The sequence below is a fragment of the Xenopus tropicalis genome, chromosome 2 (genome assembly GCF_000004195.4).
Source record: "Xenopus tropicalis strain Nigerian chromosome 2, UCB_Xtro_10.0, whole genome shotgun sequence".
NCBI lineage: Eukaryota > Metazoa > Chordata > Amphibia > Anura > Pipidae > Xenopus > Xenopus tropicalis.
This window is the reverse complement of record NC_030678.2, coordinates 145564047-145586891: the sequence shown is the minus strand read 5'-3', so window position 1 is coordinate 145586891 and position 22845 is coordinate 145564047. Positions and strand designations below refer to the sequence as shown.

The following is a 22845-nucleotide window of genomic DNA, read 5'->3' as shown; positions in this document are numbered from 1 at the left end:
CCAATCAGACTGAGCGAGGAGGCGCGGCTAAAGTTTTGATTGGCAGATGAATTAGCCAACGCGCGCTTTGCTCCACGTCAGCAGGATAGAGAAAGATGGATGCTATACTGTTGGTGAGTGAGGCCGCGGAAATAGCTTTGATTTTAGTGTGAGGGGGCCGGTAAAACTTTATTTTTCTATGGTGGTTGCAATCGTTTGTTTAGCTGGCCAGGCTGCTGTGTAGGGACAGGGGACGAGTGGTTAGGGTCTGTCAGTGGCAGGCTTTGGGCTGTGACTCCCAGCATACGTTCAAACGCTAGGGTAGCTATTCATTTTGGGACCTGTAGGAGATATCGTGCAGCAAAGTAGTTACTTTTTGTCATTCAGGGATGTTGCACCTGAGCCTTACGCCATGGTGAGCCTGTGCCAGGGACCCCCTATTGAATGGCAGGACTGGGCAAGGGCTGCTGGCACAGAAATAATAAAAAATATCTGGTAGTGACATTTTCTGAATATAGTGTGCCAAACTCTATAGTGCTATACCCCTTCTGATATTCCTTGTGTGGGTGTGTGTTTCCTTCCTAATCTGCCTGATTTTTATGTAGAAATAGTAGTAGTAGTAATAGTAAATAGTAGTAGTAATAGTAGTAGTAGTAATAGTAGTAATAGTAAATAGTAGTAGTAGTAATAGTAGTAGTAGTAGATGATTGATTGGGCTTTTAAGGAAAAAGAAAGGTGTCTGGGCTATTCTGAAATCTCTTTGGGTTAGACTGGACAGGCCTGGCGCTTATGCATGTCAGATTGTTGCTATTAGTCTATTTGCAGTTTAACAACAGCAGTTGGGCTATGGCTGATGGTAGAAGAAATATAGAACAGTTTTAACACAATACAATATCTGTATCAGGCATTTAAACTCTTAACAATTTTTTTTTGCAGGATTTTGTTTCCCATGGGGTATTGCATATCCCAGATATAGTTTTATAGAATCTCTCTTTACAGGTTGTGATTAAAGGGTATTGTATTGGGTAAAAACAAGAAAGTTCTAGTGCATTATGCACCTCAAAATCTAGAATAAATGTGCTGAGAAGTTTTTGGCCGATTTATTGAAAATGTATCCAAAACCCTACTAGTCCTACCCATTTTTTCCACTTCCCACTGCCTTCTTTCCCAGACCTGATAGGGAACTGAAATCGTCATTTGCGTGTGTGATTGGCTATGCCCCTCCTACTGTGCTTCTGGCAGGGACCATTAGGACATACCCCCCCCCCCCCCACCACCACTTGAAACATGGACAGGCAGATCCATAGGAAGCTTTAATAAAAAGGCCATTTTGTAAAGCTAATGATTATTTTTATCTCAGAGTGAAACCTGAAACCAGCACCATATATTTCATTTATGCTATATGTCTACTTTAAACTTAGTGTTTGCCGTGTTTATCTACTTTTGAGTGACTGTTCCCCCAAATATTGACGCATGGCATGTAAGTTTCTTGAAAGAAATTCATTAGGAAGCTTTAATAAAAAGGCCATTTTTAAAGCTAATGATTATTTTTAGCCCAGAGTGAAACCAGCACCATATATTTCATTTATGATATATGTCTACTTTAAACTTAGTCTTTGCTGTGTTTATCTACTTTTGAATGACTGTTCCCCCAAATATTGACACATGGCATGTTAGTTTCTTGAAAGAGAATCATTGTATAAAGAGGTTGTTTGGGAATTGAGAAGAACAGGTAACATCTGCTAGCAGAGTCAATGACACCTTGATAGGGACTAACTCAGTAAAGAATTCATACATGCCTGAATCTATGCTCTGTTTTTATTACTATTCCATGTTTCTTCCTTTTATATATTCCCTTTAACAAGAATATCATACATTGCTGTCTTTGAACAGTAGCATAAATTATATTCTCAGTCAGCACCCTAGGCATAAACTGAACAGAACAACTAAAAACCAAATAGTTTAATACTGACAGTATCAGTTACCACTCACAAATTGGAAAGTGAACGTGTCCATCAACCACAAATAAAAGGTAGAACCAGAACAGGCATTAAGTGCTAACGCTTTCCAAACTCCAGGTATAGCACAGTAAATTGGCTCCTTTGTGTTTGGACAAACATGCAAATAATGACTTTCCTATGGTAAGTGGTAAACCATTAATTGAATTCAGGGTCATCGGTGTTTCCCAAGGGGCATCCTCGTCTGGTGGTTGAACTATAAGATGACTGAAAAGCAGGGACAACGTGCTAAATATAGTTTGTTATTGAAATATAAAATGGAATATATTGCATTTATCTAACTAAAAGCATCATGCGCATTTCTAATACAGAGAGGTAGTTTAACAGGTTTCCCCAGAAGAACAGTAGATAGTGGGTATCCAACCCCAGCTCTGATTCACACAGGGAACATTATTTGCAGTTCCCTCTCAGGTCTGTCTAGCTGCTGATTGAATGGCATCCTACAATGCAAGTGCTGAGTGCCACATAATCTCCTTCTCAACCTGGGAAAGCAGCAGCTCAATTCGGTGAATGGTGCTAGCAAGTTTTTTACATTTACGTAACTTTTTCAGCAACACCAAAGGAAACTTAAAGGTACATACATGTATTTAGAAGTGTATAATGCAATGAAAAAATGCTTCTTCTTGACACCATTTGTCCCCTTTAAGTATAATGTGAGAGGTCTGCTGGATTTCAAGCCTTTCCCAAAAAATATTGTCTACCTGGATTTAGAATTTTCAGTGTCAATTTTAACCTGGAGGATAAGCCCCAGCAAGGATTTTCCTTCTGTTACTTTTATTACAATTGAATAATCAGAGTGAATTACTAATTGATTGCTGTGGGTTACTAAGCCAAAGAAAACTTTCCTTGTAAATATTGCTTAGATCTGATCCGTTCTCAGTTATGGCACTTTTGTCACAGTGACAGTCAAACTGTGCCCCTCCTGGTGCAGTTAAACTTCTAGATATTAAGGGTATAAGGATACTGGAAGTTCAAAAGGATTTCTGTTATCTATTTTCCCTTGATATGGTCCTAGAACACTTAAATAATTTTTTATGTTTTTTGTTGGAGGGTGTTGATATTTATTTCCTGTATTAATGTATTCCTTATTAATGTGTTGGGAATCACAAACATTCTTGGGTTGGTAGGGCAATGCTGTACAGTTGAATCAGCTACAAGAAGTGCAATGCAGCATATAGAATGCATGTATCTTGGTACATGGATGGCAGAGAGGTGGAACTACATGCGAATGAGGAACAGCGTTTGAGGTGAAGTTCTGTTATACACTCCGGCTGTGAGTAAGTGGAAGTCAGTGCATCACAGAACTTTGTCTCGAGGGCTTCACTACTCCATTAAAGTGAGCTCTCTCTAGGCTAATGGACTGGCTGACAAGTGGAGCATGAAAGGTCCAAAAAGTCTCACTATACCCCACATCCTTCCTGTGGTTATTCTGTCAAATGTGGTCTTATCTCTTCCATTCCACTTTTCTCTCTTTTGTCACAAACTGTGCATTATACAAGGATAGCCTTGTGTGCAAGTACAAGATCAGCTCTGTGCCCAGAGTAATTCATTTACAAATCAGGCATTCCTCCCGGTATGAAGAACGTTCATTGTGCCTTAGGATATCAGATTGATGTCAACTAGAAATCTGGCAGCCTGAAGGGGATTTTATCTTTAGCTAGATCTACTTATTGGGGAAATATAATAAGTGGTGTTAGTGGATGGGTCATAATATATAGTGGATGAAGGGTATTGCCTCTGTTTTTTGCATTTATATGGGAAACCCATGTCACGAGAACAACCATACCAGTATTATATTCCTCTGTTTATTCTGTGACACCACAGTTTCTTTTGTAGGTGTCTGTATGATATCACAGTTATACATATAGTATGTAAGGGAGTTGCCATGTTGCTTGAAAAGGCTGTAAGTATATGCAGACATTTACTTTATTATTACTGTCCTTAACATTAAAAAAATAGTCTTTCCATATCACACAAACTGGCTTCTTCTATAAATATTTCCTCCCAGCCATCACACATTTCTCTCTTTATTTTCCTGGGCACGACAGATTGCTTTCCTCCTTTGTTGCAAGGTTAGAGTGATTATTGTGTTTCTCTTGGCAGGATCCTTCCTTGTACACAGTGAAAGCTGTTTTAATTTTGGACAATGATGGGGAGCGGCTCTTTGCTAAGGTAGGTTTTAATAAAAGTGCATATTGGTGACTGCTAGCCCTTAGTGCTGCCAGTTTCACCTATAGACATCAGTGTGTATGTCCTTGCACTTGATATTTTCTCATTGTGTCTATAAGCAGATGCAGCATAGAAGCATTATAAATGCATGATTCAAAGATGCTTCCCTTTTGTTCTTTTATGTACAAACATGCTGATCCAGAACGAATGTATAAAACACACAGCAACTTCAAACTTGAGACTGTACATGTGGTATATAAGCACAAGTCATGTAGATGTGCTGCTATTGTGATACTAGTGTGTCAAAGCTTCATGCACTCATTTATTTCATTTAGGGCAGCAATAGGCATTGGTCTTGCAAGTTAATACAGTGCCAATCCATTGACTCCTTTTGTAGCACCAGGTTGTGACTACTGCAGCCACTAAGGGAAAATAAATCTCTTGCAATACCAGTTGGGTAGCTGTTATATCACATGATATTCTGTGTATATTCAGTGTGCCCCTTGAGCATTATGTGTTTTGTTTTTTTTTTGTTTTTTATATATAAAAACAGAGAACTTTTCTGCTTTCATCTTAATAATGTTACTGAGTGAGTCAGGGTTTGACTGCTAACCCTAACAAACCTGTATCATTCCACAATCAGGAACGGCAGAAGAGAGTGAAGTACTGGTTTAGATATATACTTAAGGGCCTGAAAAATGCAATAAGCTAAATTTCCTTCTGTCAATCTTTACTCCATAGTATTATGATGAAACCTATCCCACCGTCAAGGAGCAGAAGGCTTTTGAAAAAAACATTTTCAATAAAACCCATCGGACAGACAGTAAGTATCAGCAAGAGATTGGTTTGTATTGTGTGACACATGTTCCCTAGTAGTTACCTTGACTGTGCTTGAAGTTACTTAGCATCCATTTTTGGAATGCAGATTGTGCTACAATGTTTAGTTTACTTCATGAGTATTCGGTTGGATTCAAATCCAGGTGACAGTGAAAACTGCTCATTTTCCATCTAAATATCATCATAATGTAAGAAGGTGATTCTTTGTACCTGTCCCAGTATTCCCTGTAACATTCTACATAAATGACTTTTCCCATGGCTCATTGTGGACTGGTCAGTGCTAATCACTTGTTTTTCTCTGTGTAGGCGAGATTGCTCTTCTAGAGGGGCTGACTGTGGTGTATAAAAGCAGCATTGACCTGTATTTTTATGTCATTGGAAGCTCACATGAAAACGAGGTATGTACCACAACTTGCTTTAACTTGATTGGTGGCAAGAGCCTCTTTTTGAACCACAAAAGCACCTTTACAAGATGTTGATTTTGTAATCAGAACCGAACCAACCTTTTTTTTTTTTTTCCCCTCTTATTCTCTTATGTTAACGTAATGTTTGCTCAAATTCTGTATTCTCACAGGTTGTAATAGGTCAACACAAACCCTAAAGGCAGAAAAGAAGTGTTACTAATGTGTGATTATGAGGGGAATCAGTCAGATAGTGCCTGAGCATAACATATGCAGTTTATCACAGATGATAATATTGACTTTGCTCACATCTGGCTTACAGGCAGGGTTTCTAATTACGTCAAGGTTTGCTAGGGAATTAATTACTATGTATTTTCCCGATGTGAATGATTTATTGGAGCTGGATTGTTCTAAATGGATGTATTGGCATAGTTAGAACATCATGGAGGCAGTTTTGCTCTTGGTAATAAACATACCTTGTATTGTGTTTTTCCACCTGTTTAAACCCATGCAAATACATTTCTTTTCTATCTGTCAGTTTATTCCATAAAACTGAATATATTTCTGTTTAGTCAGCTGCAGCTTTTTGCTAGTTCCCAAACCTCTTGTGTCACGTAAATTAATAATAATATCTTTCACATAAATTAATGATCATTTCTTTCCTCCTCTGCATAGCTTATGCTCATGGCTGTTTTGAACTGTCTCTTTGACTCCTTAAGCCAGATGCTCCGGTAAGTGATGGAATGTGTCTGCTCAACCTAGAACTGATTAGTAACTGTTCATTGATAAAATTACACTTAAGGCTAATGCCCCACAGAGAGCTTAGTCCCTGCAATTTTTAAAAAGCGAGTTCCAGCGACTTGTTTTGTGTCTACATAGAGAAGAATATAAATCGCCAGTACCTAAACCGACGATACTACTTCAAATCACTTATCGCTCCGAATCGCTATGAGCAATTTTACAAAGAAAGCATTGTCATTCAAAACTATTGTAATTGCTGAACGTAAAACCCACTGACCGGGAAGTCGCTGCGATTTCCCCATTGCACTGAATTTAATTTCTAATTGTGGGCAGGGAATATGACACCTGAATTTGTGGGAAATAGAATCGCTCCGTTGTTGAAATCTCTTGTAATCACTTGTTAGGAAAAGACAAGTGAATTGTCGCTGGAACTTGCTTTTTAAAAGTCACAGCGACTAAAACACAGGGCAATAAAAGCTTGCAAAATCAGCTTGATATCAACTGGGCATGTTAGCAAGTTTGTATTATTATCCAGTGTTTGGCCTGGGTGCCAAATGATAAGAACTGCTCAATTTGGCCAGAAGAAGTGGCAAATTTGGGAGAAGATCCAGTCTGTCAATGTATGACCAGATTTTTCCATGTTTTTGTACTCTGCTTAAACCAATGTGTGAAGACCTACTTGGCCAGTAGAATACTGTGAAATTAACCTTCATGGCTAAGATTGATCATTTATTCATAATTATAAATCCATTATTAAACCTAGAGATTCAAAATGATAAAACTGATCATAAAGTGGTCCCCTATTGCTATTAATGATTAGGAGACCCATAAAAGCCTGGCGAGGCAATTAGGCTACACAACCTTTTTAATATTGTTACAGATCTCTTGCGTTACTATGCATCAACTGACTGATTTTTAATAATTTGAAAGAGCCACTAAAAGCCGCTTGGGGGTCAGTACCTAGGGCCATAGCTGTTTCGTAGTGGTTCATTCTGCTGACCTCTCAGGTTTAGCTAGGAGCTTTAAGTAACATTTCTTTGTTTCTACTGAAATATGATTAGTGCTGGAATTACTGATTGATTTCAGCTAACATCAGTTGGTGTAACTTTTATGTAGGAGCCCATCACACTGGAGCAATCCTCTGGGAAAAGTTGGAAGTAAATTTTCACTGTGTTCTTGCTGATAATGGAAGCCCCCTAATGTTTATCCATGCAAATAACATCTACAGTTTTTTCTTGTGTAAAAATATAGAGTATATTATGTTTTTACAGCAAAAATGTCGAAAAGCGAACCCTGCTTGAGAATATGGAAGGACTTTTCCTGGCAGTTGATGAGATTATAGATGGAGGGTAAGATGATTTACTTACCCATTGCACATTTACAGCTTCCTGAGGGCTTTTCTTTACCAGATTATACATATAGGCAGTTGCAAACTAGCATGCCCAGGGCCCACCGTAAGTGCCATATCAAGAGCCCAATCCCTCCTCACTGGTTCCCTTTACCGGTAGAGGCAATCCCTGGCCAGCTGACATATCCAGGGAGTTGGGGCCCATCTATTTTTCTCCTGGTGCCCTGGTAGGCCAGTCCCACCCAGAATATAGGTTTCATCTTATAAATGGTCCAATTTATCCTTGCAACCAGGCAGGCGGTTTCAATGAGTGATACAGAATTGAATAGAATTGGGCCTGAACGATACATGATAAATAGTAATAATAACCATAGCTTCACAGAGCAATAGTTTCTTGGCTGGCTAGTCTCGTAACACACAACAAACAGTCAAGAGGGACATATATGAAAAACAAGAATGTGCCAGTGCATTGTACTGCTCAAAATATGTGCTTTAAAAAGATGTGTTGGACTGATATTTTTAAAAAAAAATTTTTGCGAAAAGCCTGCTATTCACGCCCATCTGTTCCACTTCCTGCTGCCTCCTTTCCCAGGCTGTGCAGGGGAGTTGGCTACTCTCAGCACACTGCACGGTAGGATAGGAACCAATCAGCAGCTAGGCTGACCTGATAGGGAACTGAAGCCTGTCTTTGGTTGTGTGCCTGCAGGGCTGTTATTGGCTATCCCCCTTTTACTGTGCTTCTGGCAGGGACGGTTAGAACATGCCCACCCCTCATTTGAAACAAGGAGGGACCTGAGAGGAACTATAGGGAGCTCCAATAAAGTGATCTTTTTAAGGTAATTTTCAGCCCAGAGTAAAGCCAGCACAATATATTATTCATTATTGCCTACAAGATTGCAAGCCTTTTTAGTTACACTATATGTCTCCTTTTAAAAAAGAGGCAGAAGAGAAGGTAAACCAGTTGAAAAGTTGCTAAGAACATGACATTCTGCAACATACTAATAGTTAACTTTGTGAGCAATGACATACAGGGAGATTTGTTGCCCGCAGTAAAAATGTGCTACAGTGGGACAAATCACCGAAAAATGCCATCCCCCTTTGCTAACATGAGAAACACCGCAAGTAAATTACATTACTCGCAGGGATTTGGCTTAATGTTTAGGAAATAGATATGGCAAGTTAAAACATCCTATGCCAGAGCATGGCAATCTTTTGGCCCCTCATTGCATTAATTTCTGTTTTCTTTCAATACATATAGAGAAACCACTGGGTATATATATTGTATATGCTCAGCTTATTGGCCTATGTTTAAATGCTGCTTTGTATCTTAGTGGGAGCCAAGTGGTTAATATTTTAGCATGCACCTCATAGTACTTCAGATTCACAAATGAAGACCATAAAATCATTCCATTATTGTAAACAGAAATGTTAATCTGGAACTTGTACATTCTCCGTCTGTGCCTGTTTTTGTTTGACTTGTGATTGTGCAGCAGTTACTATCATAGCGACTCTATGAATGGAACGCTTTCTAACGGTGCCATTACTGCGTAAGTGCCACTCTTTTTCTGTGTAATGACATCATTATCAGTGATTCCATTCTGGGGGTGCTGCAGTCTGAACAGCAGGGCCGTGGCTATTAAGAGGTAAAGGAATTGTCTTTAGCTTAACTGTCTGTGTACTTCAACGTAATGGTGTGCTGCTCACAAATGGTTAATATAAGGGTGTGTGCAGTTTTGTTCAACTATTTCCCTTGTTTCTTGCAATGCAGAGTCATACTAGAGAGTGACCCTCAGCAAGTGGTTCACCGTGTGGCACTAAGGGTAAGTAGAAATGTGTGGCACTTCTGGGGATAAAAACAGTGCTTACGTGCTCGAGGCTCCATATAGGTTTGGACTGGGATACAAAATAGGCCCTGGCATTTCAAGTCCACTAAATAGTGACTGTCTATGCCATCTTACAGCAGCCCCTCTGGCATTTGCCACAATCCACAGATTGCCAGTCTGGGCCTGGCTTCATAAGCCATGAGAACATTAGGGTTGTTTGTAGATTGGGGGGTGGGTCATTGTGACTAAAAGAAAGTTACTGTTGTATCAACTTATTATAGTCTCTTCCAAACACAATATTTACACTGTAAGCTCTTCTATGCAGAGATTGTTGCTGTAACTGTTCTGTGTCTGTGCTGTATAGACTGTCTGGTATACTGTAATACATTTTTAATATAATTAGCATAATTATGAATGTGCTCTTATAGCTTGTGATATCTTTCCTCTTACATACATACATACATACATACATACATACATACATTATTCTGAAATTCTGCTGGAGCTATAGAAAAACATGTTCTAATCATTTTATATAGTTTTACAATGCAGGGTGTAGCAGAGCATCTAACCAGGTCATGCTCTTTTAGAGCCTAATGCCAAAAAGTACAAGTTGTACTAGAGCAGCCCTTTCTTAGTGCACTGGGTGAATTGTTTTCTGGGCAGCAGTGAAGTGGTTAAGACCCTTGCCACCATATGGTGTTTCTCTGTCTAACATCTGTCCCCTGGGTCCCCCTTGCAGCTCCCTGTGAATGCCTGCTGAGCAGGCAGATTTATGGCCCCCATTATCATGCTGTCACTATGTTTGCTGTGCTCTCAGAGGGATTTGTGCCCACATACTGGCAGTACCACCTGCAGTGATGAGAGAAGGGAAGGGGGTGAGGTGTGCCATGCACTATGCAAGAGTAGTGATCTCTAGACATGGGGGGTCTTTAGAATTGAGACACTCTGAGATAAAAAAAAAAAAAAAGGATGAGCATTTTATGTTTAACCATGTGGTACAATTGCCGTTAAGTACCATGCATTTCTCCCATGATACTAAGTTTGTAATAACATGGATTTATTCTCTTTTCAGGGTGATGACGTTCCTCTCACAGAGCAAACAGTATCACAGGTATGCTGTATAACCTTAGCACATGGGGAAATTCCTAGGTTTATGTTTGTATTATATACCACGTTCTCTGTGTGTAGCACACTTCTGTATCTCCAAAATCCTCAGGTCTGTCTGGCTTCTTTGGGTTAGTGACCAAGTATTTTCTTGCAGGTTGTTACATAGCTACATAGTAGCTGAGGTACATAGATGTGCTTTGTATGTGAGTTAGCCAGACACATGCTTATTAAGTGAAGACCATTATCAGTCCATCAGACCATCAGTTTTGAGCCATGGCCTCTCTTTTGCTTAGTATAAAGCAAAGCATTTGGACTTGGGTGGCCTTAGATATCCCTATAGGTTCCACAGTAGAGCTGCATTCTGTGGCCCATTAATTAACTGAATCCTAACCTTAATTTGCATATTTAAAGACCAGACTTGAGCAGTGAGTGAGAAGGCGCCTTTTCTGGCAATGATTTTGATATCCAGTCCTGCACATATGGAACGTAACACTTTTTAATAATGACTCTCATATACCTCCATGTGGAATGGAAGCCTATGCATTAATTGAAATACATATGGTAAAAGCACTTGTAAGACTGACACATTGTTTTTAAATGTTTATAGAAAGTATATTCCCCAGCATTTGCCCCCCTGTTGCATCTGAATTATGATAGGTTGATTTGACTAAATCAGATCATAACAGTCATATTCTTTCTTTTCTTCCCCCATTCTTTTTTCCTTAGGTGCTACAATCTGCAAAAGAGCAAATCAAGTGGTCCCTTCTCCGGTAGTTGGCGTCTGCCGGCCTGCACTAGTCCATCATTCATTCCATCTTTATGGGGCCCACAGCTGCTGTCCTTCTTTGTCCCCATTCTTCGACCAATTGCATTCGGCCGCTAAGTTAGATCTCTTGCACTGACTTTTTTTTTTTTTTTAATGGAATCTTGTATTTAAGTGCATTGGTGATCCAAGACCCATGGTCTCATGTCTTCTAAGATTGTTTGTTTTTCCTTTTACAAATGTTTCATTTATTTCCTCCCAAAGCAAAGAATTCAGTTGTACTCATACAGTAGTTTAGGAATCTGAAATGTCCCAATGGGTTTCTATGGGAAGCTGCAGAGTAGTATAGCTTTGCACACATTCACTTAGCAGCGCCTGTGCCCAGCCTCGCAGTATGGCCTAAATCAAGCCTTCACTTTCACTTGATGTAAATAAATGATGTCCCATTCTCAGTAGGTAAGAGGAATTTTATCGAGATCATTCATCAGGTTTCTGCTCTGGCAGAACAATTCTTGTGTGTTTTGCTTCCTGAGACCTCTAAGTGCCAAATGAACGGATCATTTGCATTCAGTAGGGTAGGCGGTAACTCACACATCACAAACCATGAATATGATAAACAGACTCTCTTGCCTTCTGTTAGAGGGAAACCTTGTTAAAGTGGACCAACGTGATGCATTCAAAGCATATTTTCTTGCTGTCCTTATACCAACTAATACATAAGATGAATAAATGCCATACCAACATTGGTTTGTGTTATTCCTGTTCTTTATTCTTGTCATTTGCTGAAGGAATTCAGCACTTTTTTCTCTTGCTCCCAAACAAATAACATTGTTGGCTCTTCTGAAACTTGGCTGAAGTGAATGTAAATTGGGCAGTAATATCAGTACGTTTGATTGGTTGGTAGGGTTCATATTGGTGTTTCTAGGTAGGCCAGTGTTCCTCCTGTGAGTGCTGCAGCAGGCAACCCCATGGTGAACACATGCGCAGAATTTATTGCTGATTTCTGTACTGTGCATGCCCCCACTTCAGTACACTTGGTACTCATTGGGACACAATGGCAGTAAGGTGCTTATCGGATTAGCAACCCAAAAAAAAGAGGCCTGGGCTAGGAAGTAAGTGGCTAAAATCCCTTGGGGTGCCTAGCAACTTGGCCTTTTCTTTTCATTGCAACTCTCACTGCCTATTCACCAATATTTACCGCCGTCTGTAGAAGTTCTGTTTCCTGTGTATCTTAAAGCATCGGCCAATGAGGAGGAGGTGTTACCTTATCCCAGTGAGAATGCTGGCGCAGTATAAATCCCTTAATACAGTTAATACAGGCTTATGTTAGCGCCTGAGCCAGTCTGGGGCCATGACTGAAGATGCAGAGAAGAAAATAGGATCCAGAGGCTGTGAAGGTGTGTAATGTCGGCTTCAAAGGCCAAATATATTGTGATTGACATTTTTATGCCAACATGAAAGAGAACTGAAAGTGGGATAGTTTACACCGTACTGAATTCCAAGTGTTACCGACTTGCAGGGGTTCATTCAGGCTTAGGCAAGGTCAACCAAAACTTTACTAATAAAATCTTTTGTCAGCTTTCATGTGCTGTTTATGCACAACACAAATGGTATATTGGAAATTCAAATAACAGCAGGTGGCATTATGGGAGGTCCCATTTAATTAAAAAAAAAAAAAAAGTTTAATTTCCTTCTGCAGTTATTTCTATTTGACCAGAATGTTTTCCAGTAGGTGGTGTTCATCTTTGGAAAGGTTTAGGTAATGGAAATAAATAAGAATTGCCATTTAAAAAATATTTGCAATTTGGTCTCATTACCAAAAATGCATCCTTCTTGGTATACCTAGCTCCAGGGTCACTGAAGAGCAGGCACTTACTGAGCAAATCTCAGGCAGAATTCTTAATTAAAAGGTTATTTTATTAGAGTACCACGCAGTTTAAATTGCATTAAGTGCAGCCCCTCTAGTTGGATTTTGAAGTGATTTGGAACTCTACTACATATGGGCTCATAAAGTTGCCAACTCAGAGAAAGGTATAGGAATCCTTTAAACATATCTCTCAACATTTGAAAATTGGGAAGAAGGACAAAAAGAAATGGTGTGCGTAATTTTTTTGACCATGACCGTTTTTGCAACCACACCCCCTAAATATTCCCATTTTTGGCAGTTTTTTTTTAAAGTTTGAACACATTTCTGGGAGTTTTGGGGTTTTGTTTTATGTGTTATAATAGTTTTGCTGAAAAAGGTGAAATTGCCCTTAAAGCTGCAAGTCTCGGTTCCCCCAAGAGACCAGTTAAGCTTATTAGTTACAATTGTGTCTAACTGCAGGTGTAGCTTGTTAAGTTTTTTGAGCTCTTTGCCAAAAGCTGCTTTTTTTAAATTAAGTTTGAGAAACATTGTATCTTTATTTTTTAGCATTCAGTGCAGAAGATCAAAGAGAAATGGGGGACTTAGGCTGAGCTGGGAGGGGGGGTCAATGTTGCATCATACTGAGCCATATCTAACAGTACTGTATAGTGCTCATCATTATATGTAACAGTCTGTGTTTCCTCTGGATACAGATGCTGAGGATAGTAGGGGATTTGAAGTGTTAACCTCCCAATAAAAAAAGTTTCCCATAAGTGATCTCTGCCCAAGAGTCAACATTAATCCACTACGCACTGATTGGCTGCCTAACGTGGTGGGATTTGCTGGGTATATGGCTGACAATGGCTTCAGAACATGCATAGTGCTATGGTTTTTGGAGGTTTTTTTGGTTCAAGTCCATATCATCACCTACAATGTGACTGCTGCAAGGGAACCTACTTTGTTTCAGACTATTATATATATATATATATATATATATATATATATATATATATAATATTTAGGAATTCAGCATTCTCTGCTGTACATAAATATCCTGTGCATAGTCAGAGCAAGTTATGAGGCAGCCATTTATTCTGTTTTACAATCATTTCACTTTTGACTGATCACTAAAGATTACAGGAATAGCACAGCTAAAATAGAATTGATCTTAAAGACGATTGGTTCTGTACATACATATCATTTATAGAGTCTGTGATTTTTAACCCATTAACTGCAAAGGGCCCTCAGCCCAATGCTAGCATGAGAAGTCCCACTGGCAGCCATCAGACAAGGGGTTAACCAGACTGCAGCAGTAATATTTTTATTTTAGGGCTTCTGCCTGTACACAGTACAGAATTGTTCAGTCTCATAATTCATCCAGCCCTTCCCTGTATAATAATGATCAACATATTCACTATAAGGGAGGTGACAGATGGGGAGATTAGTCGCCCCGCAACAAATCTTCGTTGCCGCAGGCAACTAATCTCCCCGCAATGCCATCCCATCGGCAAGGATGTAAATCGCCGGTGGGATGGCAAACGCGTCGCTACGATTGCTTTGAGAGGAAACTTCGGGCGACTTCTGGAAATCGCAGCGACACATTATGCCATCTCACCAGCGACATCATTGCCGGTTGATGGCATTGCAGGGAGATTAGTCGCCCGCGGCAACGGAGATTTGTCGCGGGGCGACTGATCTCCCTGTCTGTCACCTCCCTAAGGGTGAAGACACACAGAGCTACCGTACTAGTAGCAGCTACTTGTCGCAGCTACAGAAATAGACAATGCTGATCATTTACTGAATATTTGTCATTACTGTTTATGGCAGTGTATTTTCTGCCTTTTAGTAGCTGTGTCAAGTAGCTGCTACTAGTAGCTTTGTGTGTCTTCACCCTAAGGGCAGTGGCACATGGGGAGATTAGTCACCCACGATAATTCTTCACTACTGCGGGCAACTATTCTCCCCGAAATGCCATCCCACCAGCAAGAATGTAAATGTGCAGTGGTATGGCATACTCGTCACTTTGGTTTCCTAAAATCACCCGAAGTTTCCTTGCGAGGCAATTTCGGGGCCATCCCACATTGTTGCTGGTGGGATGGCATTTCGGGGAGATTAGTCACCCCTGGTAGTGAAGATATATCGCGGACGACTAATCTCCCTGTGTGCCACTGCCTTAAGGGCGAAGACAGAAGGGGCGATTAGTTGCTTTGATTTTTTAAAACGCCAGTATTGGAGCCAGAAAACCCCGTCATGGCGACTAATTGCTGCAACTAATCTCAGTGCACAATAGTACAAGTCGCTATGTGCAAAATGTACTGCGCGGGACTGTGACTTTTTCAATGGGCGATTAGTCCCCACAACTCGATTTTAAAAATCATGGCAACTAATCGCCCGTCTGTATTCACCCTTAGAAGGTCCTCGCAGCCCGATGGCACATGGGCAGTAACCCATACAATCAATCAGTGAGTAGCTTTTTTTCTCCTACTGGTAGGTAGAACAAAGAAAGCAAAATAGTAATGAATGTCAATGGGTCAAAATTGCTCATTATTGGGTAATGAACCCTAAAAAGGAGAAGAACAATTGAGAAATGAAAAATGAAAACCAGAGGCAATCTGGGCCTTTCTGCCCCTGCCCTGAGGCAGCAGGGACAATAGGAACACTTTCTTCTGTGCAGTGAGTGAGGCTGAGTATTCCAGATCTCACATAACCAATCCTGGACCAGTTCATGGCATTGCCATAAGTGTCACTTGTGTTATGACTTTTTCTGATGAAATTGTGAGTACCACATTCCAATAGCTAGTCCACTGTCTTCACTGTATTCCAGTGTCCCTGCATACATGGCACTGCTATCAGCATGTCCCACAATTGCCCCCACTTCTGGGGAAAACTTAATAACACTGGGCAACTTTGCCCTTGTGCAGTGATCTATGGCAACCAATCAGATATTAGTTGTTATTCTTGCAGCAGTGTAAACAACGCTAATACTCAATTGATTGTAATGGGTTACTGGCCAAGTACATATTTGCCAAGTGTTAATAAATGAGCTCAAGTGTCTCCATTTTACTAGCTTCCAAAAACTACAGATGCCAGTTTCTGGCTGACCAGTTTGGGGCAGTACATGTAATAAGATTGGAAGATCTACAGGTTGCGGATCTGCTTCCTCTTGTTTCTTTGACACTTGGCACTTTGTATTTATTATTGTAATGCCTCTTTTGTTTTGTTTGTTTGTTCTACTACTAAGAATTTAATAATTCTACTAATAATTTAATATTAATATTCTACTAATATATGTAAATAAAAATATATACACATAAATACTATCAAGGGGAGAAGGGAGTTACCTTGTCAAGAAACAGCCTCAGTCTCTGGATAGTAAAATATATATTGTGCATACAAGCACATATACTTAGATTGTAAGCTCTACGGGGCAGGGACCTCCTTCCGACTGTGTCTCATACCACAGGGCACTGTATTTATACTTATTTATTGTATTTATTATGACGCTTGTCCTCCCTGTGTGTAATATATATACATATATATATTGTCTAAATCAAGCTGTAAAGTGGTTCCCTGCAAAAAGAGATCTCCATTATATATATATATATATATATATATATATATATATACACACACACACACACACACATTTATTAAAGCTTTACTGTATTATATGCACTGATTTTCAAATTACACACATTTAATGTGGGTAAACTCTCCCTTTAAGGACCCAGGTCATTCAGCTGTAATTATTTGCGTAGCTTGTGCAGGTTCCACAATAACTGAGCTTGTGTTGCCCCCAAGTGGATCCCTTTGGAACTGGAAGCGGCAGAATTTTTGATGAAAAGCCACATTTGGCACAAAGCTGTTCGTGCCTGTAGTACCTGGTTACAATTCTCTCCAGATTTATGGGCAGGGGATGCTTGTAAAGATTTTTTTGTGAACGGTTTATGGAACCATAATACTAAGCACTGTGTATAGTTTAGCTACTTCATATCCATCTTCCAGGGATCTCTTTCTTTACACCTATCCACCACCTCTCCTTCTCTTCTTTGTCTTTTCTAATGCACAGATTGGCTTGCCTCTGCTTTCCATCTCTTACTTTTATCCATCTTACCCAATGGCTCATTCTCACTTTCCTCATCTGTTCTTATTTATCTTCCTGTGCTCTATCGACCAGGTGAGTTATTTCTAAGTCTTCTTTCATATTGAATAAAATCACTAGGGAAATCAAATGTATACTAAGCTATAAAAAATGTTATATTTACTCTCCATGATCTTGCATCCCCAAAACCGGTTGTTAGCATTGCTGCCTGTGCAAGGGTTTCTCTAAGTACTCTGGTTTTATTTTCTGTTCCAGACACATACAGGCAGGTAAATTGGCTCATGGACCCTCAACTCGCATTATATAACACTTATAGTAATGTAAACTTTTCATATTATGCACCTTGTTTAAGAGTAGATTATTATATGTAAGTAAATATATAAATATATATATATATTTATATATTATCTTTCAAATTCTGCACAGGAAGATTATAAATCAAGCAGATATGTTTGCCAACCCAGAGAACAGATACAAATGAAGATATTAGAAAACACTGCCCCCTAGTGCTGCTCTAGTGACTTTGCTTCCCTGCAGTGATGTAACACAGGCCCCTGTATATAAAGGAATTGTAGTGCTCGGCACTACAATTAATTTATCATGACACTGAGATCTAAACCACGCTCCTGATTATCATGGCATTGCTCAGGCATAGTGTTGTTATACTGACTTTGGTTGTTATTTTACATTATTATGTTCAGAACAATTCTCAATATGTTCTTTTTATATCTTTTTGGTGTTAGTAAAAATGGCATCTATAGGTTTGGGAGACGTTATCTGGAAACCCATTGTCCAGAAAGCTCCAAATTACGAAACAGTCATCACCCCTGGACTCCACTTTAATCAAATAATTAAAAAATGTAAAGCATATTTCCTTTTTCTTTGTAAAAATCAGTACCTTGTACTTGATCCCAACTAAGATATTAATCCTTATTGGAGGTAAAACAATCCTATTGGGTTTAATGAATGTTTAAATTTATTTTTTAGTAGACAAAGTATCCAGATCAAAATTACAAAAAGACCCCTTATCCAGAAAACCCCCAGGTCCTGAGAATCCCCAATAACTGGTCCTATACCTGTACTAACAAATGGCAGTATTAGGATACAGGAATACCCAGGGGTGGACCTTAGGACTGCTTGGGGGAGAGCAGGGCACCGACTGATAGACAGATAGATAGCTAGATAGATAGATGATAGATAGACAGATAGATAGATAGATAGATAGATAGATAGATAGATGATAGATAGACAGATAGATGATAGATAGACAGACAGATAGATGATAGATAGACAGGCAGACAGACAGACAGACAGACAGACAGACAGACAGACAGACAGATAGACAGATAGATAGATAGATAGATAGATAGATAGATAGATAGATATGCCTTATTTCCAAAGTTATGGGGATTTAAATGATTTTTGCTGTGGGGCCCAATAACTTCTAGTTATGCCACTGGGCATCCTTAGGTGGCTTCAGGGGTTTTCCCCAGAATGCAAGAGATGTCTAGGATCCTTAACTTATGTTATGACTTGGAATTCAGACTATAGGTATAGCCTGTCCCTCTGTACTCTGGTGGGATGTCTCATTCCTAGCATTTCAACTGACCCTGGGATTCCATGGGTTAATATTATTCCCAGGAATATTTCAGTTGGCTCTTTCCATAACGGTGCCCTCTGCCAACTCCCTGGCGTTATTCTATGTTATGCACTGATTATTCTTTAATGTTTGCTGCTCTGTATGCTGCCCATTTAATTTTATGGTAACAGTTTGCGTGCACAGAGAAAGCCGTGCAGCCTTAAAGCTTCATAGTTTGTGACTTTGTGTCCATTTTAAATTTTCCATATATTGGCTTTGGTGGTTATCAGTTTAAATAACAATAAAGACTCCTCTTTTCGGCTATAAAAACATTGTGAGGGAAAAATTGTGGTTAAGGTTCTGCATCAACTTTAATGATACTGGATCCCAATAAAAGTGTTTTATGGCCATAATAATGTTTACGCACACATTTCCAGAGCTCTGTATTCTGTATTTAGAGAGAAGTTTTTACATTCATTTTCTTTCTGGACAGCTGTTTTAACCTTGTAGTATTGGAGCGTTTGTCTGGGTCGTGCCATGTTTTAGGATGGGGAGGGGGGGGAAGAGATGGGAAGCGTCGGCACTGGATGTGGCTAATAAACCCCTGGACTGTTTAAGGCAAAATGCGCCCTTGTAAATAGTTAAAGCTACGAATGGCAAAGTATAATATAGAAGGTCTTAAAAAAAATAGCCCTGCTACAGCAGAAAGGTTGTTTGCCAAAATAAACAGAATTTATTGCAGGCTGTAAAAAATGCACAATATAAAACTTGTCCGTAGATGGAATGAGAGTGCTGCTAAGACTTTTGCCAAGCAAGTGCAGCTGAAGACAGAAAATAGAAGACGTTTATGGCTTAGGGAACTTATCTGAGGATTAATATTCTTATAGAGCACTGCTATTGATACACGGCACTACACTGACGATTATTCTGTGAATTTCTGCCCAGAGTACAGGGGGTTCGAGTGACTTGCCCAGTGTCACCTTGAAGAATTTGCTTGAAGGCACATGAGTTAGTGCAACCTGTGACACTGCCTGTTGAGGCAACAGTTGCAGGTTAAAGTAGCAATGCAGAAGACTGATTATTGCAGCATTGAGGTGTAGGAGATAAGTAATGGTTAGCAGCCCTCAGGTTATAAGAAATGGCTATCACCTTCAGGTCCCTAATGGTCATGGAAGATATGCCCAGCAGCAACATGAAGGACCTCACAGTATTCATTTTATATATTGGAAGTTCAAAATCCAGAGCAGACGGTCAGGCTAAAATGGACAATTATAAAACCTCAGTGTGATAGGAAATGTGCCTTAATATGGGGCATTGGCAGTATTTAGTCTCAACAGCAAGAGTAGCAATCAGTGGCACACTGATACTGGGGTTATCCAGTCCTGGATTTATACCCACCGCTGCCCTAGGCACAAGCCCTGTCCCACTGCGTGATGGATGCATGGAAGAGAATCCTCCCCCTTAGAGATGTAGCGAACCTCACAAAAAAAGTTCGCGAACCCGTTTGCGAACTTCCCCCAAAAAGTGCGAACTTTGCGAACCCCATAGACTTCAATGGGAAGGCGAACTTTAAAACCTAGAAAAGCCATTTCTGGCCAGAAACCTGATTTTAAAGTTGTTTAAAGGGTGCCACTACCTGGACAGTGGCATGCAGGAGGGGGATCAAGGGCAAAAATTTATCTGAAAAATACGTTGTTGACACAGCGTTGCGTTTTGTGCTGTAAAGGGCAGAAATCACACTACATTTCTAAACTTGTGTAATAAATTGCTTTAAAACGTCCGGCGTCTACATGCCAATCAAGTCGTGTAAAGGTTACAGCCGGTTCAATGTGTGGTTGGTGCTTAGTGCACTACTCGGAGCAGCACACCTGTCTCCAACACACACAGACGGAGCTGCAGTACACAATGAAAAGAAGACTAGAGTAACAGTTATCAGAAAATAAAAGCAGTCCTTACAAGGACTATTGGGTTACAGCAGATGAGATCAGCAGGACAGCTGTCCCCAGCAGCTACATACAGAGCAGTAGAAAGTAGATTACTAGTCAGCAAAGCTACCTAAACTGTCCCTCAAACCCCTGCACAGCTCTCTCCCTATGCTAACTCATCAAGCACACACAGGCAGAATGTAAAATGGCTGCTGGGCTTCGGTTTATATATGGAAGGGAGTGGTCTGGGGGTGGTCCAGGAGGGAGAGCTGCCTGATTGGCTGCCATGTATCTGCTGGCTCTGGGGTGAGAGGTCAGAATTTGGCTCCAGCTAAGGCGAACCCAAAATTGCGAACTTCGCTAAAAGTTCGCGAACTTGCGAACTTGCGAACACCCGATTTTCGTGCGAATTAGTTCTCCGGCGAACAGTTCGCTACATCTCTACTCCCCCTTATCAGTTCTGCTGCCCATCTTTTTTTCTGTATATAAAATATACCCCCAAGGCCATTTGTGCTTTTAGATATAACTAAAAATCCAGCACGAAAGTCAGTTAGGATTTGGGGTGAATATCTAGTTGCTGTTCTGGATATTCTTGAAGCTGAATGACTGATACACCAAGGTGTTCCTTTACCTGTACTCAGCTTATGATCTAAGGGGTATTTGGCCAAAGGTTGGACCTGCAAGTGGAGCTTAAACTGAAAAGTTTGACAGACTAGAGATATGTAAGCTGCTTCTTTCTATAGGCAGTATAGTGTTTGTACATTAGACATGGTAAATTGGTCATTCCCTTGGGCAAACTGCTGGGGATGGGTCACATTGTTCATAGCATCCATAATACCATGGGTTTTTCCCCTCCACTGAGATAACAGGAGACTATGCTTTGCTCATGGGTCACTTAAATGTCCTGTTTCTCTTCCATGGAGCATAAAAGTATGATAGGACATGGAACATTTATTCTCTGCATTATAACATTTACATTTTTAAAGGGAGCTGCCACATTGGTTCCATTTGATGATGCATTCTGCACAAACATAGCATATGTGTTCCACTTTTCATTGAAATTTATAGAAGTTCTACTTAGGCAAGCAAAAAGGCAACCCCCACTCATATGAATAAATGCAATTATTCATATATTATTCCTTTCAATTTAACCATAACTGAAAATTGAAGCCCAATTTAACAGTGCCCCCTTTAATCAAATATGGTTTGTGCCTCACTTCTTGTTACCTTGGTCATGACTGTTTATATGCACATTGAATTGAGGAGGTAATTGTTGCATGCTCAGGAAGATGGTAGGTGACTGGTAAAAAATGGCAACAGCAACAGGAACAACAACAGGAATAATCCAGATAGTTTGGAAATAAATAGTACAGCCCGTCCCTTCTCAGAATTCATAACTGCATTAGAAACACGCCGGGATATAGAAAGAGGAGAGTAGGGCATGGGACCCACCAGAGCATAAACTCTTATTAAGCAAAATGTAAAAACATAATGAAATGCGCTCCCATTGTTATTACTCCATCAAACATGAGAATGAATTGGGGATATGAAACAGCCTGAGGCCAGAAAAACTCAGCAGCAAACCTGGAGAGAGACCTTCGAGCACTGCACAGACCAAAGGCATCGCTGAATTGGATCAATGTGATATCAATGGTTCTGAATTTGATTTCAGTAGAAATAGTGGCATGTTCTGCAGCGCTGTGAGGTGGCAAGACAGACAGTTAGTCCTGATCCATCTCTGTAAATATCTGGGATACTAAAGGACAAGGAAAACTGGAGTAACTAGGGGGGTCCAGTTTGTTGGGCACCACTCCAGTGACTCTAATAGCCTTACATCTTAATTGGTCCTTTTCTGTAAAATGTTGCCCAAGGCGCCCAGGTCACCCCTACCTACCTAATTGTACATGCTAAGTCTGACTTAGGAGATGCCTGTGTTGGAAGGGGAAGATAGTGTTGGCCCGCCTTGCTGAAAACAACCACGGGCCAGTGCATTTTTTATAGAAGAGAAGTTGCAGCCCATAGTAAGAGGTATTCAATCAGAGTCACTGGGGTGCCTTGCAATTTGGCTTATGACAGACATTAATTAAAGGGTTCTCTTGTTCCTCTCTTGTACAATGTATGTATGTTTATGTATGTGAGTGTATAGATTGGTTAGTATAGGTTGTGTGCTGGGTTTACTCGGATGGGTTGAACTTGATGGACAA

General features: G+C 40.1%; 1 protein-coding gene and 1 non-coding gene across 4 annotated transcripts; both read left to right on the top strand.

Annotated features, from left to right (window-relative positions):
- The first annotated feature begins 7 nt into the window (after nt 1-7).
- copz1 (COPI coat complex subunit zeta 1) lies at nt 8-11935 on the top strand. 3 transcript variants are annotated; one of them, NM_203948.1, is given in 10 exon segments: nt 77-113; nt 4101-4169; nt 4908-4958; nt 4961-4989; nt 5310-5401; nt 6080-6135; nt 7417-7494; nt 9262-9313; nt 10392-10430; nt 11153-11932. In NM_203948.1, coding segments are annotated over 9 exon segments (468 nt in total). In that variant the 5' UTR covers nt 77-113; nt 4101-4146; the 3' UTR covers nt 11201-11932.
- Nucleotides 3227-3323, top strand: mir148b (microRNA mir-148b). Its single transcript, NR_049589.1, has one exon. It is a non-coding gene; the product is annotated as a microRNA mir-148b (primary transcript).
- Nucleotides 11936-22845: the final 10910 nt, after the last annotated feature.

Excerpts from the sequence above, each read along its gene's own strand:
- copz1 (XM_012956671.3), top strand. Across the intron at positions 6,136-7,416 it reads TCCTTAAGCCAGATGCTCCG|CAAAAATGTCGAAAAGCGAA; the intron begins GTAAGTGATGGA and ends ATGTTTTTACAG. Across the intron at positions 7,495-9,261 it reads GATGAGATTATAGATGGAGG|AGTCATACTAGAGAGTGACC; the intron begins GTAAGATGATTT and ends CTTGCAATGCAG.